The 18,296-nt window shown below is 46.0% G+C and overlaps 1 protein-coding gene across 25 annotated transcripts in view; it reads right to left on the bottom strand.

Moving 5' to 3' along the window:
• Nucleotides 1-317: 317 nt before the first annotated feature.
• LOC125746747 (EF-hand calcium-binding domain-containing protein 4B-like) overlaps nucleotides 318-18,296 on the bottom strand; it is a 35,974-nt gene continuing 17,995 nt past the window's right edge. For 24 of the 25 annotated variants that reach the window (XM_049021174.1, XM_049021153.1, XM_049021163.1 and 21 more), the window contains 12 exons: nucleotides 18,191-18,286; nucleotides 16,402-16,589; nucleotides 15,353-15,424; nucleotides 15,228-15,273; nucleotides 14,772-14,863; nucleotides 5,940-6,288; nucleotides 5,333-5,465; nucleotides 4,417-4,498; nucleotides 4,184-4,298; nucleotides 3,872-3,973; nucleotides 2,155-2,231; nucleotides 318-1,639 (listed from right to left, as the gene is read on the bottom strand). In XM_049021174.1, coding sequence (XP_048877131.1) covers nucleotides 1,549-1,639; nucleotides 2,155-2,231; nucleotides 3,872-3,973; nucleotides 4,184-4,298; nucleotides 4,417-4,498; nucleotides 5,333-5,465; nucleotides 5,940-6,288; nucleotides 14,772-14,863; nucleotides 15,228-15,273; nucleotides 15,353-15,424; nucleotides 16,402-16,589; nucleotides 18,191-18,286 — 1,443 coding nt within the window. In that variant the 3' untranslated portion in view covers nucleotides 318-1,548. Of the gene's footprint in view, nucleotides 1,640-2,154; nucleotides 2,232-3,871; nucleotides 3,974-4,183; nucleotides 4,299-4,416; nucleotides 4,499-5,332; nucleotides 5,466-5,939; nucleotides 6,289-14,771; nucleotides 14,864-15,227; nucleotides 15,274-15,352; nucleotides 15,425-16,401; nucleotides 16,590-18,190; nucleotides 18,287-18,296 lie in introns of those variants that run through there. The other variant, XR_007399071.1, reaches the window with a different exon arrangement.

Raw genomic sequence — 18,296 nt, 5'->3', positions numbered from 1 at the left:
TTTTTTTTTATACATTGACAATATTTTATGCATAATTTATCCATTTATATGTAGAGCTTCAGTCTCAAGGTGGCACTACGTCACTAGAGAGCCCTCCGTCAAAATCAATCGACTTACAAACTGGGGTCGCTATTTCCCATGTTTCCCACTGAGGGGCAGTCTGACGCCACAGCACAGAAACCTTAGAGATCCTCTTATCATGCGTTTGATCGATATTATCTACTAGTGAGAACACTCTGTACGTATTAAATCTACAAAGGGATGGCTTCAAGTAATTTCTTAACCAAGTTATAGCAGACGACGACACAAAAACAAGGTTCTGTCAGAGACCTCTTTACTGGTATCAAAGAGAACATCATCAAACAATAAACGGTACCAAAATGCACACTGTCATTGCAAAAAGCTCGATTTACAGCCAAACACGTGGCCGGTCTCCCCTCAGCATAGTACAGCTGCAATGTGTGTTGCCTGAAAATGACGCACGAGACCAGAGCTACTGTGCAGTACGACGAGCTTTAGTAGGCAGGCCACACTTCACCGAGAGCCCTGGTACAGCCAACACACTTCGGCCGCTACAGTCTAACGAGAAGAACAGGCAACCACTGTGACCCGTGCAGATCTATTCCGATTCATTTGAGAAATACGCAAAGTCATTAATTGCATTTACAACAATCTTTAAGAGTCTCTGGCATTTTGTCCTCAGGTCTTCAGTGTTACACTAAGAACACAAAACCGCAAAGCATTGCTGTAACAAAAATGGATGAATCACGTTATGGACAGCGAGTGACATGGAGCGTTTTTAGTTAATACCCAGAAGTTTAAATAAATATCGACATGTGACACTAGCCTTCATTTACGTACAAGGGGGGGAATGGGACCATTCTTAGTAAAAGTACAGACAAATACATTCAAATGCGCTGTATACAGTATATAAATAAAACTCTAATATATAAATTAATAAATTTGAAACATCTACTATAGTGTACATACCAGAGTCTTTAATTTGGGCGAACTGGGGCCATTGTATAAATGAACACCATTTAATCATGACAGCCGTGTCACAGTAGTGCTAAACTCCCCAGAGTTCATGCTTGTGCACTTGGGCATAAAGAATAATTGTCTCTGGTGCCGACACAACCATTAATTATAACTGTGACGCTTGTAATGATAGTTACTTTATGCTCTTTAAGTTTAATTTACCGTTGTTCCTTCATTTGCTAACGTGAATAAAAATAATTTACTTCATAAAAAAGACATCTTTTTAGTTTATACTGAAATGATACTTCGAGAAATGGGTGGAAAAATTGTGATCAAATGTCTATTTTTAACTGGACTGGAGCGACCTTTCATATTACTGCAGGCAGCACTTGGGTGTCTTTCGCCAGCCTATTGACACTCAGAATTGCAGTGTTTTTAATAAAAATAATTAAATCCAGAAGTGTCCATTTCCGGTGTCCTTTCACAGCAACTGCCATTACAGCATGACGATTCTAGAATGGCTGTTTTCACCCGCTGTCTGGCTCTCCCACCTCTGAGCTCCTCCCGGTCCTAACAGCAGGGCTTTTTCCTCATGGTCGGTGGGCTGTGAGCCAGCTGGATGGTCCTCTCCTTCTCCTCGTCTTCCTGCTCCTTCAGAACCCTGCCACACAAACCCGAAAGACCACTGTGAGGTCACGATGGTTCTTTTTAACGATTATGTTTACCTCACAGACATTGTGTGCCGGATCAGCACCAGAAATAATGCTGCTTGTTTCTCCTGATTCTGGCAAATTCCAAATCCACTGGACTTTCTTCCAGCCCGTATTAAAGTCTCCTCAGACTCACAAAGCCTTTTATAACAATTTTAATAAGTTTATGCTAAGCTCTTGTTTCCTGATTAAGTATCTCGACCACTGGTTAGGCAATGGCAATATCCAAATGAAAACCTTCATCAAATATTACCATAAATCACAGGCAGAAACCCTGAATATTCCATTATTTTCACACACATGGCTGAAACGGTAATTATACTTCCATGCCTGTGTTGGCGATGAATCATCACCATATTCATTGAGATCATACTAAAATATCTGTTCTCTTCCAATTAGATTAGGCACTTTATTATTATCCCGTAATGCTTTTGAGACAATGTGCGACGTAGTAGGAGTCACTCACCTGGCCAGGTGGAGCATGGCTTCAGTCACATTTTGGCCTGAGAAAGCACTGCACTCATAGAAGATCAGCTGGGAGTCCTACAGAGGACACAAACACATGTCAAGAGACATGGCAGCTGGGAGTCCTACAGGGCCCAAGACTACAGAGCAACAGTCAGAGAGCAGGGAGTCCTACAGGGCCCAAGACTACAGAGCAACAGTCAGAGAGCAGGGAGTCCTACAGGGCCCAAGACTACAGAGCAACAGTCAGACAGCTGGAAATCCTACAGGGCTCAAGGCTACAGAGCAACAGTCAGAGAGCAGGGAGTCCTACAGAGGCCAAGGCTACAGAGCAACAGTCAGGCAGCTGGAAATCCTACAGGGCCCAAGACTACAGAGCAACAGTCAGAGAGCAGGGAGTCCTACAGGGCCCAAGGCTACAGAGCAACAGTCAGAGAGCAGGGAGTCCTACAGAGGCCAAGGCTACAGAGCAACAGTCAGAGAGCAGGGAGTCCTACAGAGGCCAAGGCTACAGAGCAACAGTCAGAGAGCAGGGAGTCCTACAGGGCCCAAGACTACAGAGCAACAGTCAGAGAGCAGGGAGTCCTACAGGGCCCAAGACTACAGAGCAACAGTCAGACAGCTGGAAATCCTACAGGGCTCAAGACTACAGAGCAACAGTCAGACAGCTGGGAATCCTACAGAGGCCAAGGCTACAGAGCAACAGTCAGAGAGCAGGGAGTCCTACAGAGGCCAAGGCTACAGAGCAACAGTCAGGCAGCTGGAAATCCTACAGGGCCCAAGACTACAGAGCAACAGTCAGAGAGCAGGGAGTCCTACAGGGCCCAAGGCTACAGAGCAACAGTCAGAGAGCAGGGAGTCCTACAGAGGCCAAGGCTACAGAGCAACAGTCAGAGAGCAGGGAGTCCTACAGAGGTCAAGGCTACAGAGCAACAGTCAGAGAGCAGGGAGTCCTACAGGGCCCAAGACTACAGAGCAACAGTCAGAGAGCAGGGAGTCCTACAGGGCCCAAGACTACAGAGCAACAGTCAGAGAGCCGGGAGTCCTACAGGGCCCAAGACTACAGAGCAACAGTCAGACAGCTGGGAGTCCTACAGGGCCCAAGACTACAGAGCAACAGTCAGACATCTGGGAATCCTACAGAGGCCAAGGCTACAGAGCAACAGTCAGATATCTGGGAATCCTACAGAGGCCAAGGCTACAGAGCAACAGTCAGACAGCTGGAAATCATACAGAGGCCAAGGCTACAGAGCAACAGTCAGAGAACAGGGAGAACTACAAGGCCCAAGACTACAGAGCAACAGTCAGACAGCTGGAAGTCTTACAGGGCTCAAGACTACAGAGCAACAGTCAGACAATTGGGAGACCAACAGTAGAGAGCTGTAAACAGGCCACAGGCAGAACTGGCCAAAGGCAGGCAGGCTCTTCAGCATAAGAGTATCTCAACAAGTCTCAGCTAATGGCATAAGAGTAGCATAAATAGACGCTTGCAGAACAGAAGGGCTTGCTTAGACATCCATCTCCATAGAAACGACACCTAATAATAAAATGAAAACCCAAGGCGAGGGGCACTGCATCCCTCTGTGGGACTCGTATAAATGCTCTGCTAAAACCCCCCCCATCCATTTTTCCCCCAGTACTCTAATTCATACAGAAAATGGTGCTTGGCTCAGTAACGTCGGACCATTAGCACCACTCAGAGAAAACTGCCCACCAACCTTGGCCAGCTTTTCCCCGACTTGCACCGGGACTTCCCTCACACTCTCCATGTCTACCTTGTTCCCAAGCAGCATGATAGGAATGTCTCCTCCTGCACTATCCTGTGAAGAGAGCCACAAATGTAGAGAATGCCAGAAGCTGACGTCGCCAGCGCAAGACCGCCCCCTTCAGTCAGTTGTATGTTAGTGTTATTTGCCATGTTTAACTGTGTAATGCATCTCGTATGGAAAGTGACATGGGAGTGTAACATGGAAGCCGGAAACTGCTGTACAAATTCAGAGACGCCAAGGCCAAAGGGCTACCCGGCCCACCTGAACGCTGGCGAGCCACTGTCTGACGGCCATGAAGGTCTGTTGGGAGGTAACGTCGTACATCACGATGACTCCATCGGCCTTGCGGAAGAACTGCTTGGTTATGCTTCGGTACCTGGGTCGAGTCAAATCACTTTGCAGTCATTTCACACACGTGAAATGAAACTGCGTTTCAGCAGAGCACTGAAATGGGTACGACAAGGACAACTGAACAATGGACACGCCGGCCTCACCTCTCCTGCCCGGCTGTGTCCCACATCTGCAGCGCCACCTGGCTGTTCTCCAGGGTTACTGTTTTCACACTGTAATCGATTCCTGTGAACAACACACCCAGTCATCGTAAAACAGAACTAACAGCAGCAGTTTTTTCTTCATATGAGCTTAAATATATGACTAATTTATTGCATGAATCCACACCCAAAGCCTATATTCTGGGCTCTGTGCTTCCCAACTCGGTCCACGTTTTTGCTCCGTCCCAGTTCCCTGCCAGACAGTTTGCATTTCAGGGATGTGGAGTATCTGCAGGTCCCCGAGAACTGGGTTGGGAAGCCCTGCTCTGTAGCATGGTTCTCCGAAACAATGGTTGTGTTTTATGGCGCAGTTGTGCATGCATGCTGAGTATGTATGCAGTTCATTTGTACTAATGCACATAATTAATTGCTACATTAATCACAACAACATTTTCTGTTCAGCAACAGATCATGTAGCTTCTTTTCATGGTGTCATATCAAATATTAACAACACAATGAGAAAAATTTATATGTACCAAGTAATATACCTAAAATATTACATGTTTATAAAACATAAAATATACATCTATAAATATAAATGGCGCAAATAGGACATTCATAATCAAACAATAAAACAGCAGTATCTCCAGAGCTACAGAGGGGGGGTCATTAATGATTTCTCATCACATTGGAGGCCCATTTCAGCCCCACAATGCCTCTCAATTACAGCACTGGAGACCAATGGATAGATGCTTTTTCTGGGTGGAGAGTTCATCAAAAGCCCAGTCTGCTCCAGAACAGGGAATGTCTGGCCGCCGTTCGCCCATCAATCCGTCACCCACATCCCGTTACCCTACGCAGCACTGTGGCACCCGACCACTCTGCACAGCACATGGGGCATTTGGCGGTGGCTGCACACCTATGGTGGCGGAGGTCCCCGGGAGGAAGGAGGCATCACAGAAACGCTGAAGTACTGAGGTCTTGCCCACACTCGAGTTCCCCACAACGACAACCTTGAAGAGGCGGTCGGGGCTGGAGATGGTGGCTTCTATCTAGAGATGTAGAAAGGATGGAGATCAGACGTAGCCTCTGTGTGACTTGGAATTAATACCCAGACTAATTCATGGACATGACATGTCATACGGTCAGGTGGAGAAACGTTCCGCACTGTGTCCTCACTGTCAAACACATCTCAGATCCACTACAAAATGCAAGCGCTAGAGTGAACATCCCTCCAGAACTATGATGTAACACATTCTGGGAGGGAAACGGAAACTGAAACCTTCTTCACCCCAGTGTGAAGTGAGCAGGGGAAGCCGAGGGAGAGAGAGCAAGGCAGCCTAATCTCCGTCTGAAAATGTTGAAGGAGGTGAAAAGAAGGACCCCCCCGGCCCCCCCGCCCACCCCCAGTGGGGCGGTGATGAGCACAATCATGCTGAGATGACTTGACAGCTTCAATTCAAACGTCCAGCAGCACCTCCACTCCTGAATCCTCCACACGGACCACGTGGTTGGGCTGGTCTTACCCGCGGGTCGGTTTCCCTGCCCACAGGCTGCTCCCTGGGGGACGAGGGGGGTTTCTGCTGGCTGGATGAAGGATCCTTGTCGTTAGCAGGTGCCACCGCCTGGATGGTGGGGCCCGGAGTGACAGTGTAGATCATACTCAATTCCACGTCAGTAGGCTCCGCCTCCTCCTCCACGCTCCATTGGTGGGCAGGGGGCTGGGGCAAAGGGTCCTCCTCGATAGATATCACCCTCTGCAGATGTAGGTTGTCCATGGGAGGGGTCCCTTCTGGCTTGACAGGATGCCCATGGCCGTTCAGGCCCGAGACTGACTTCCCGTTGCTGCGTTTGGGGGTGTCCACATGGTCTTCACTAGGTTGTAGGCAAAAAAAATATAACAAAAAATGACTGAACAATGACATTTCGAATAGAAATATCTAAATAACTATCCACAAATTAACACCCATGACTAAACGTCATCACGTGAAACGATGGAGTTTGTCCAATATGGCTTCCTATACTACGCCCTTCACATTTACGACATCGATACCTAATATACGCAGATGAACTGCAATCTGACATCTGAATCTAGATTTAAATGACTCAGTTATGTATCTTATTATAACATCACCTTGATAATGTAGATGTAACCCACTTAAAGTGAGCAGGACCAAGGGTGTCGTGGTTCTCCAGTCCCATAGATGGCACTGTCTTTAATTCGGTTGAGCTTTTTAATCGCGATCGCCCGGGTTAACTGATTTCTCTCGGATCGCGGGAAAAAAAGAAAGGGGGAGAGAAGAGAAGCGGCTGCAGGTGAAAAAGCTGATTTATGCATCAGGTGAGAGAAGAGAAAGAAAGAAAGAAAAAAAAGGGTTTATGTTTAAAAGTAAATTTTAATTATTGTCATTGATAAGTGCACCAGAAGCGCTCGTGTTGCATTATCTAGTTGGGTTAACTTTCGAGCGATTCTCCGATTGGATTTCTTTTCTTTTCTTTGTTATATTCTGCGACATGTGATGGCGAGCCACCGATTTTATGCATCAGAGCTGTGAAGTGCCCAGCTACGTTCGAAACCAGTCAGCCTACCTCCCAGTCGGCGGATGCAGTTTTCTCCTGGGCGCAGATAAGATAGATGAGATCTCCAGTCTAATACATTTCTTTGTTTTTTTTGTAAACTACTTGGTTAGTATTACTATATATGTATACCAGAGAATTTAAAGTGAACTGAACTGCATATGTTCTGACGGACTATTGTAGAGAGGGAGGAATTGTTTATTCTTATTTCATTCTTATTTCATTGTTCCGAACGTGATTCTCATTCTCGTGGAATATTGTTAATAAAAAATTGTTACTGTTTTTCCCTGTCGACTAGTGGTTGTGACCAATTCACTCCGAGAGTTGAACCTAGACCTAATTACTGACCCAGATATTAAAAGCCCACATTACGGCAACGTTAAAGTGTGGGGGTGATATTAACCTTGGTTACATAGAACACTTTGTGGCGAGCCAGCCAGGAGTGTTTTGGGCACAATCAAGCTAGTCATTCCCATTTCAATGTGTTGTAATAGATATTGATACGTAAGTGAATTTATTTTATTGTTTTAATTGATATATTTTTCTTTTTTTTGCAAAATAATTTATCTATACTGGGTAAATTGATTCCTGTTTCAGACATGGATATTCAACGGGTGTATGGTATTAGTACAGAGCAGTCAATTGCTTTGGTTGGCACCTCCCAAACTGATAAAGAAGATGACATCGCTGCAACTTTACAAAGCTCAGGCAACAGTAGTAGTGCTGATGACGGTGTCGATTCTGATCATAGTGTGACACCCCTGATTCAAAGATCTAAAAAGACACTTGGCTATATAGAGCCCCTCCCACCCCGGAAGGCTCTTCCACCAGCGAAGACGGGATTAAAACCTGTAGCGAAGGAGAGTGTTGCTCCCATCAGAGCTGAAACGTTAGACGAGGAGGTGATAAACCCGCCAGAAGTGAGGCGTATTATTGTCGAACATGTAATAAAAACTGATGTCCCTACTCAAAATCAATCCAAATGGCTACGCCCCTTCTCTGGTAGATCACCTAAGCCGCCGGGCGAGGTTGATTTTGAAACATGGCTGCTCCATATAGAGTTGATGTTCCAAGACCCCGTCCCTATAGAAGTACAGCGGAGGAAAATACTAGAGAGTTTACTTCCCCCAGCCTCAGATGTTGTGAGGCAGTTAGGCTCCTCTGCTCACCCCAGGGACTACATGAGGCTATTGGAGTCTGCTTATGGTCTCGTGGAGGATGGTGAAGAGATATTTGCCAAATTCCTGAACACAAACCAGGACCCAGGTGAGAAAGGATCTAGTTTTCTGCAGAGGTTGCAAGTATTACTCAATACTGCAGTGAAAAGGAATGGAGTAAGACCATCAGAAGTCAACCGTCACCTGATAAAGCAGTTCAAGCGTGGCTGTTGGGACCATGATCTTGTCCTTCGGCTAGAGCTGAAAACGGACGAGTCTCTTGACTTTGCTGAACTTTTGATGCAGCTGAGGACAGAGGAAGACAAAAGAGCTACTAAACTGGATCGTATGCGCCACCATTTGGGGGTTTCCAAAGCAAAGTCCTCAGTGAATACGCAATCTGTAGCTGATTTCTCGTGCCTCTCTGACCGCAATGCAGGTATACTACAAGCATACATCTCTGAGACCGAGAGCTTAAGGAAACAGGTTGCAGAGCTGAAAATTCAGCTCAATGCCAAGGTATCGAAGAGAGAGAGGAGGCGTGAAGCAATAGCCCCTGAAGCCAGCAAGGATACATGCGCACCCAGAGCTGAAGCACAGACTCACCAAGTGACTCCCCAGGCTACACCTAGAGCTCAGCCCAAGGCCTGGTTCTGTTTTAGGTGTGGAGAAGATGGCCATATTGCCAGAACATGCGAAAACTCCATCAATAAGGTTGCTGTTGATCGTAAATATAAGGAACTGAAAGCCAAGCAAGGTGAGTGGAAGGCAAGGCAGGACTCCCCTTTAAACTGGACCAGGCTCCGGTAGAGGGACATACTGGGGCCTATGAGGGGAAGAATAGTCCCAGAGGTGAGTGGAAGAACCGGAAATTCAACTGTCATTCCATCAGGCCTTATAAAGATGAATTCATGAGTGGGTTAGTTGGATCTAAATCATCGGTTAATATTACTGTTGGAGGAGTCCAATGTGAGTGTCTCATTGACACGGGCTCACAAGTGACCACAATTTCCAAGTCATTTCATGACACCCATTTAGCCTCTTATCCAGTTGGCCCCTTGGGTAACCTCCTTGAAATAGAGGGAGCAGCAGGACAGAGAGTGCCCTATCTGGGCTATATTGAAATTGACATTCTTTTTCCAGAAGATTTTACAGGAAAGCCGGAGGTAGTCAGCACTCTGGCTCTCATCGTTCCTGATTCCAGAGCCACCATTCAGTTCCCTGTTCTGATTGGCACTAATGCACTGGATGTTTTGTATGAAGGTTTCGATGAAGGGACAAGTGAGTCGGTCCTTGAGAACTGCACATATGCTGTGTTGATCCAGCACCTGCGTAGCCTGTATAAGAACAAAAGTCGGGGAAATGGCAAGGTGGGTAAGGTCAAACTTCAATGCAAAAGAAGCATAGTTATCCCAGCAGGTCAGAAAATGGTGTTGGATGGATATACGAGGAATGTCAATAGTCTTCCCGGTGTTCCCTTATTGGTTGATCTCTCCACTCATTCATGCTTACCAAATGGGTTGACCTTTTACAGTTATATCATGTCAAGCCCCAGATGGACCTCATTTAAAGTACCCATTTTACTCAAGAATGAAACGACACGTGATGTGACAGTGCCAGCACAGGGTACCTTGGCAGAACTCATAGTTCCGTTCTCTGTTTGTCCACTTACCCCCTTGATGAGTGGAGATCAAGCTGAAAATCGGGCAGCACAGTCCACTAGCGCAACTACATGTTACACAGTACACTCAGCGGCTCTAGGAGACGCCATCACTTTTGATTTCAGTGAATCCCCCCTCTCACCGGAGTGGAAGCAGAGAGTTACAAGAAGGTTGAACTCAATTCCTGAAGTCTTTGCAAAGGATGACCTTGACTATGGCCATACGACTGCAGTCAAGCACAAGATCCGCCTTTCAGATCCAACTCCCTTTAAGCAGAGGGCAAGACCTATCCACCCATCTGATTATGAAGCTGTGCGGCTCCACTTGAAAGAGCTGTATGATGCTAACATCATAAGGGAATCTGAAAGCCCATTTGCTTCACCAGTTGTAGTAGTGAAAAAGAAAAATGGCAAGATTCGACTTTGCATTGATTACAGGAAATTGAACGCTCAGACAATCAGGGATGCCTACGCCTTACCAAACATTGAGGAAACCTTTACAGCTCTGACAGGATCGAGGTGGTTTTCTGTCATGGACTTGAAATCGGGGTTTTATCAGGTAGAGATGGAAGAGGAGGACAAACCCAAAACAGCCTTTGTCACTCCCATGGGATTTTGGGAATTTAATAGGATGCCGCAAGGGGTAACTAATGCTCCAAGCACATTTCAGAGGGTTATGGAAAAATGTATGGGCTCCTCAAATTTCAAAGAAGTTTTAGTTTTCCTAGATGACCTCATTGTGTTCTCTGCTACCCTTGAGGAACATGAGGAGAGGCTCATGCGAGTCCTGAACCGACTAAAAGAGTTTGGTCTCAAGTTGTCACCTGAAAAATGTCATTTCTTTATGAAGTCAGTAAGATACTTGGGACATGTTGTCTCGGAAAATGGTGTAGAAACTGACCCTGACAAGATTTCTGCGCTCACCACTTGGCCCAGGCCCAACAACATCAAGGAGCTGAAGTCCTTCCTTGGGTTTGCAGGGTATTATCGAAGATTTATCAGGGACTTCTCTAAAATTGTGAGGCCTCTTAATGATCTAACTGCTGGTTATATTCCTGCAAGAAGAAAATGCAAAACTAAGTCTTTCCTTAACACTGACCTTAAGTCACCATTTGCTGAGAGGTGGACAGCTGAGTGCGAGCAGGCATTCAGAATTCTCATTGAGAAGCTCACAACTGCTCCAATCCTCGGTTTTGCCAATCCTAAGCTGCCATATATTTTACATACAGATGCCAGTCTTAGTGGCCTTGGGGCGGCTCTGTATCAGCAACAAGATGGGAAGATGAGGGTCATTGCTTATGCCAGTAGGGGGTTATCAAATTGTGAGAGGAGGTACCCTACTCACAAGCTGGAGTTTCTTGCCCTTAAGTGGGCAATTACTGACAAATTATCTGACTATCTTTATGGGGCTGAGTTTGTTGTCATTACTGATAACAACCCCTTGACCTACGTGTTAACATCTGCCAAACTTGATGCTGCAGGCCATCGGTGGCTAGCAGCCCTGTCCAATTTCAATTTCAGCATCCAGTATAGGGCTGGTAAAAGAAATCAAGATGCAGATGGCTTATCTAGGCGCCCGCATGACTTGGATGAGACAGACTACAGTGTTAAAGCTGAAGATGATAGGGTGCTCCAGTTCTTGTCAAAGTTCCTACAGGAGGAGAGTGGGGCCACTTTTCCAAAAGAAGCGATCAATGCTGTTTGCCAGAGACACGAGGTAGACAAGGCTTTCAGTACAGAGGACAAGAATAATCACTCATCCGTTATTGTCGAATCCCTTGCCATGGATGTAAGTGCCATCCCATCTGAGTTTACCCATGCTGATTTACTTTCAGGGTCCAGTACCCTTCCCAGAATTTCACAGCAGGAGTGGGCTGTTGAACAGAGAGCTGATCCAGCAATCAGCAGGGTCATTGACATTATCACTACAGGAAAACGTCTGTCCTACCGTACTAGACAGAATGAAGAAAGGGAAGTCCAACTCATGCTTCGAGTCCAGGATCAACTTGTAATTGAAAATGCTGTTCTTTACAGGAGGAGGATGAATAGGGGTGAAACAATTTTCCAGCTAGTTCTCCCCAGGAAGTATCGTGAGAGAGCTTTGGAAGGTCTCCATGATCTAGTAGGACACATGGGGTTTGAGAGGACTATAGATCTTGTCCGTGCGCGTTTCTATTGGCCAAAGATGTCCAAGGATGTGGATGAGAAGTTGAGGACTTGTGAAAGATGTGTACGACGTAAGGCTAAGGCTGAGAGAACTGCTCGTCTTGTAAATATTAGGACCAGCAGACCACTTGAGCTGGTCTGCATGGACTACCTGACTTTGGAACCTGATAGTCATGGCACAAAGAACATCCTGGTCATAACCGACCATTTTACTAAATATGCTATCGCAGTTCCCACCTCAGACCAGAAGGCCAAGACGGTAGCTAAGACATTATGGAACAGCTTCTTTATTCACTATGGCATACCCGAACGACTACATAGTGACCAAGGACGAGATTTTGAGTCGGCTGTAATCAAAGACCTGTGTCAGTTGTTGGGAATTAAGAAAACGAGGACTACTCCTTACCACCCACGTGGCAATCCTGTAGAGAGGTTTAACCGAACGCTCTTGGAAATGCTTGGGACTCTTGAGGAGGAGAATAAAGTCAGGTGGCGGGACTACGTACAACCTTTGGTTCACGCTTATAATTGCACCAAAAATGATACTACAGGCTTTTCTCCTTATCAATTAATGTTTGGGAGACAGCCAAGCCTTCCTATCGATGTGGCTTTCGGACTCAACCCAGAAAGACAGAGTAGGGTTACTCACACTGATTTTGTGAAGAGGCTCAAGGAAAGTCTACGTGAGAGCTACAAGCTTGCGGTAGAGCATAGTGATAGAACCGCTCAGAAAAACAAGGAGAGGTATGACCTGAAGGTAAGAGAGACTATCCTGGATGAGGGAGACCGTGTCCTTGTCAAAAATGTTGGGGTACGGGGTAAACACAAGATAGCTGATCGTTGGAGTCGAACTGTGTACAGAATAGTTATTGTCATCACTCCTGTTAATGCTGATGGTCCTATTAGGACATTGCATCGTGACCTGCTCTTGCCTTGTGGCTTCTTAACTTCATCCACTGAAGCTGAAGTAGCTCAGCCAAAGCAGAAGAGAGAGATGGTGAAACCTGCTCAGAGTTCAACACCTGAGGGGAATGAAGAGCTAGAACATCCACGTGAGAGTGAGGAAGATGATTACTACTGTCCAGGGGACGTGCGGAAGGAGATGACGTTCCCGACAGTTACTGTTGTACATGAAATCCCTCAAACGTACTCCACATCCTCTTCACGTGGACAGTGGACCACACTGAGCCATGGGGACTCCAGATTGAGCCCGGAAGCTGAGGTGTTCCAACCCTCAAGGGACTGGCAATTGGAATGTCGTGAGGGCGAGGTTCCTAACTCCTCTGGAGGGAAGCCTGAAGGAGGTGGCGTTCCATCGGTTGATCAAGAGGATTCACCCGCCAGGATGAGCTCTGGAGTAGAGGATAATGCTGTGACTCAAGTCATACCTGAAGGCGAGATCACAAAAGTTTATGTGCATGGAGACGGAAAGGAGCTGGTGGGAGAAGAAGGACTTAACGACCTACTTAAAGGACATGAGCCTGAAGATACCAGAGGGAGCTTTATTGAAGAGCAGGGAGCAACGACAGTGAGGAGATCAACCAGATGTAGGGTAGAACCCGATCGACTTACTTACCAATCACTAGGAAATCCCTTGACCTTAGTCATGCACTCCATATTGAATGGTCTTGACCAGGCCTTTGCAAAGGTTTTAGACCTACCACAGACATTTCAGTTTTCGCCGCCTTTAGAGGTTGGTCGAGTGACTACTGTGTAAGTGGATAATGAGTACATGCCGGGACGCATGCACATTTAGAGGGGGTGGATGTAACCCACTTAAAGTGAGCAGGACCAAGGGTGTCGTGGTTCTCCAGTCCCATAGATGGCACTGTCTTTAATTCGGTTGAGCTTTTTAATCGCGATCGCCCGGGTTAACTGATTTCTCTCGGATCGCGGGAAAAAAAGAAAGGGGGAGAGAAGAGAAGCGGCTGCAGGTGAAAAAGCTGATTTATGCATCAGGTGAGAGAAGAGAAAGAAAGAAAGAAAAAAAAGGGTTTATGTTTAAAAGTAAATTTTAATTATTGTCATTGATAAGTGCACCAGAAGCGCTCGTGTTGCATTATCTAGTTGGGTTAACTTTCGAGCGATTCTCCGATTGGATTTCTTTTCTTTTCTTTGTTATATTCTGCGACATGTGATGGCGAGCCACCGATTTTATGCATCAGAGCTGTGAAGTGCCCAGCTACGTTCGAAACCAGTCAGCCTACCTCCCAGTCGGCGGATGCAGTTTTCTCCTGGGCGCAGATAAGATAGATGAGATCTCCAGTCTAATACATTTCTTTGTTTTTTTTGTAAACTACTTGGTTAGTATTACTATATATGTATACCAGAGAATTTAAAGTGAACTGAACTGCATATGTTCTGACGGACTATTGTAGAGAGGGAGGAATTGTTTATTCTTATTTCATTCTTATTTCATTGTTCCGAACGTGATTCTCATTCTCGTGGAATATTGTTAATAAAAAATTGTTACTGTTTTTCCCTGTCGACTAGTGGTTGTGACCAATTCACTCCGAGAGTTGAAACTAGACCTAATTACTGACCCAGATATTAAAAGCCCACATTACGGCAACGTTAAAGTGTGGGGGTGATATTAACCTTGGTTACATAAGTAATGATTTGATATGATCTCTATTTTTGATAATGGAGTAATATTCTGCATTAAAGGAACAATGAGAGCAGAGATGCAGTAAAACGCGTTGGGGGCCATAGCAAAGGCGTCGTTTCTCAACGCCCATCGTTGTGCCTGCAGAGCAGCGTCTTTCGAGGGAGACGCCCTTTCTGCTCACGCCGCGCACCTCCCCAGCATCTCCTCCGTGAACTTCAGACCCACTGCTCCACATCTCTGGTTCTGGAAGGGGTGTAGGATTGGGGGAGAACTCCTGGGTTTCTGAAGACAAATTGATTAAGTGTTAATCTCCACCCATTTCCCGGTTAATCTCCCAGGAAGGGGAACCGTTGCTGGAATTTAAATCTCTCTGAAATTTGAATTAAATTCCAATTCTCTTCCCCATAGTTTATTTCCAATCCCAAGTCCAGGTCCATTTCCTGATTTGGACTGGAATTGATGAATGCATTCCAGAATGGCCCCAACTCTGCTGTAGATGCTAATACAACAAAGGAAATTATAAACTACATCTTAAGAAACGAGATATTTTTAAATACATGGAAAAAACAATGACATCTACTTTTCCTATGCGTAATGTGCACATTCCTACTCACTGCACATCTCATTTGCGGCAAAAACAACTTACTAGGTAGCAGATGTCTCTCTCATCTCGCAGATGTTTATTCGTTTCCCTGGAAGAGAAAGGCGAGTAAGAACAACAGACAGCCTGCTGAAGCCGATGTGTCGGCTGCCCTCCGCTGCCCCTCCTACCTCAGCAGGTCCAGCTGCCTCAGGAGACTCGCCCTGTCCCGCTGCAGGCCCTCCGTCAGCCTGTACATCTCCCTGTCAGCCAACAACACAAGCAGAGAGCAGGAGCTGAAAGGCTGTAATCTGACCGACAGCGGTGAAGGATGAGTGGATGCTTTTTCTAGCTTCATATTTTAACTTGTCTTTACTGCATCCCAAACTGCAAAGAAGTGACATTTCATGGTTGCCATGTGGGGCCACGGTATTCAGATGTCTGCGTACGTATGTCCTTATATGGTGAAATGACAATCTTGAATTTCTAATCTTATACCTACAGAATCCCCTTCTTGCGAAGAGTGAAATCACCTTCGGCCATTTGGTAATTACAGTAAAATCCCGTTATATGGACTCGCTTATAACGTAATATCGTCTATAATGGACGATGTCTGCTGGTCCCGGTCGTGCACCTTCACAAACATGCAGAAAAGCATCGGATATAGTGAACTCGCATATAACGGAATTTCGCTTATAACGGAGAAACAATTCAGTCCCCAGGGCCACTTTTAGCTGTAGTTTTGTTTGGCTATAACGGACATGCAGGTTTCGCCTACAAGGCGTGCCAGTGATATCCAGTGCAGATCGTAGTCGGGATTATTAATAGTCATGCTCTATAAATAGGCATGGCGTAACAGCAGGCAACACTGATTGGTCTGTGTGACTGTCCATCACCAGACACGCTGTGCATCGCCAGACGACGCTCGCAGCTGGAGGGATGCAGTAAGCAATGAGGTCAAGGTTACTACTGTACCGTACATGTATAACCACTTATAGGCCATATATACTTCCAACAGTCAGGTAAAGTTGGATTACTGCATGTACAATATAATAATCTATACCACAAGTGTGTCTCCTGGGGTGTGGCATGAGTAAATGGTGTCCTGTAGTTGTGTTCTGGGCATACAGCAACTCTGGATATAACGGACTTTGGATATAATGGACTGTTTTCCCAGATCCCTTAAAGGGGGCATTTCATACGAGTAAGCAGGTCTTTCGCGTGATGGATGGGGACTCACATCTCTCGCTCCTCCTGCAGCCGCGTCGCCTCCTGCTGCAGCACCTCCAGCTGCTCCTGAGCCAGACTCAGCTCCTTGGACGCGTGCACCAACTCGCATGCCAGCTGCTCATTGGTGGTCTTCAGCTTCACATTCTCCACACGTGTCTCCTCCTGCTCGCAGTGGAGGTTCTGGCACTCCCGCTCCAGCTGTGCACACGCGGACGACCCCCGGCCCAGTCACACCAATGGAAACGTGCCGAGAAGCAGCAACGGAAGCCTTTTAATGCATCTCGCTAACAAGGGATTCTGGGTGAATCTTCACACTAATATGAATTTTAAGAAATGCAAGAACAACGTTTTATTGGAGCTTCTTTTTAAGGAGAACAATGACTCTGAATTTACCCCTAAGAATCAAACTAAAATGGCTTATTAATATTGTTACACGCATTTGGAATTACAGCAATTGTGCTTTTGTGTTACCATCCTAACTACAGGTGTGTTTCTGATTACTTTCGCCATGGAGGTTCACAAGACCAATCAGCATGCTGGGAGAGAGCAGGCTGGCTAAGCCCCACCCCCTCCCCCGAGTCCTATACCAGGGCGATTCAAACCGCGGTCCTCAAGAGCCGAGCCCTGCTGATTTCCCAGCCTTCCTTTTACCTGTGAGCCGGGTGTGAAGCCTGTGGCCAATCAGAACCAGTAATTATTAAACTACCAGGGGGAACTGAAAACAAGGCCTGGATTTGGAATCGAAGGCCGGATTTGAATAGGGGAGCCCTAGAAGGTCATGGAATGCTGCATTTGGATCGCCCACTTGTCCACTCACTCGCTCACTATATAGTGTTTGCGACACAGAACAGCCCCTAAGGGCAGACAGCGGCTCACACATTTCAGACACTAGCCAGATGTTGCGCTGCTACATAATTATATGCTGGATATTCATAATTATCTCTGTCGCATAAACAAACGCCAGAACATGCAAACCAACGGTGCAAAAGTACATGCTGGATTTCACATACATTTCCAAAACGTTGAGTAAAAATAAAATAAATCTTTACAACACACTTGACTGTACTGTATGTATGCAAGCATGATGGGGAGTGCAGCTGTAACTATGGTATTTCATACTAATCTTCAATATATTCAATATTGTGAATTAAGGTTACCCATTGCGCTTTTTGGTTATGCTCTGAAGATCTGCCAGTCACCCATAAGGCACTGTAAGTTGGAATGCCTGTTGTGATGTGCACATACGTGTGTGTGTGTGTGTGTGTGTGTCCCTGCATTAGACATACAGCCAACCGCTGTTCAGGACCAACTTTATCATGGAAATTGGTTGCCTTCTTTTGAATACGATTGCAGTTTTGTTAGCAGTGTGTCAAACTGGACCACTGACATTCTGATATACTGTACGACTTGAAATGATCTGGATAATTCCACAGTTCCCGTATCAGCGGGTGAAATTCTTCCTTCTCTTGACAACTACTCAGTATTGGATGGACCCAATATTTTCTCCTTTTTCCTGCTCAGCAGAGAGAGGACCACAAACTCATCCTCACTGCTTGATGACCCCATTTTGTGTCATAGTGCAAAATTTTTTCAATTACAGAATAATACAAGGCAACAGACCCAGTGTGCAGAATCTCTGGACGTAACGATGATGAATTAAAAAAAAACAAATATGAAAAATTCGGACTTGGTGGCCAGAGGCCTGTAGACAGATGCTTCTGGAAGCTTTTTGTGACTTCGCTGCAGTGGCATGGTTGCCCGGGGAACACGGTTTCATATCTGGGAGACACATCACTCACCCTCCGTTGCTTCTGAACCAGCTGCTCCAGCTCCAGCTCCTTGCTGGACAGTCTCTGCTCCAGGTTCTGACTTCGGTACAAGAAGTGTTCAGAGTCCTGGGGGGGG

The sequence above is a fragment of the Brienomyrus brachyistius genome, chromosome 1 (assembly GCF_023856365.1).
Source record: "Brienomyrus brachyistius isolate T26 chromosome 1, BBRACH_0.4, whole genome shotgun sequence".
Taxonomy (NCBI): Eukaryota; Metazoa; Chordata; class Actinopteri; order Osteoglossiformes; family Mormyridae; genus Brienomyrus; species Brienomyrus brachyistius.
Note: the sequence above shows the minus strand (reverse complement) of the source record. Positions and strands in the feature narration are given on the sequence as shown.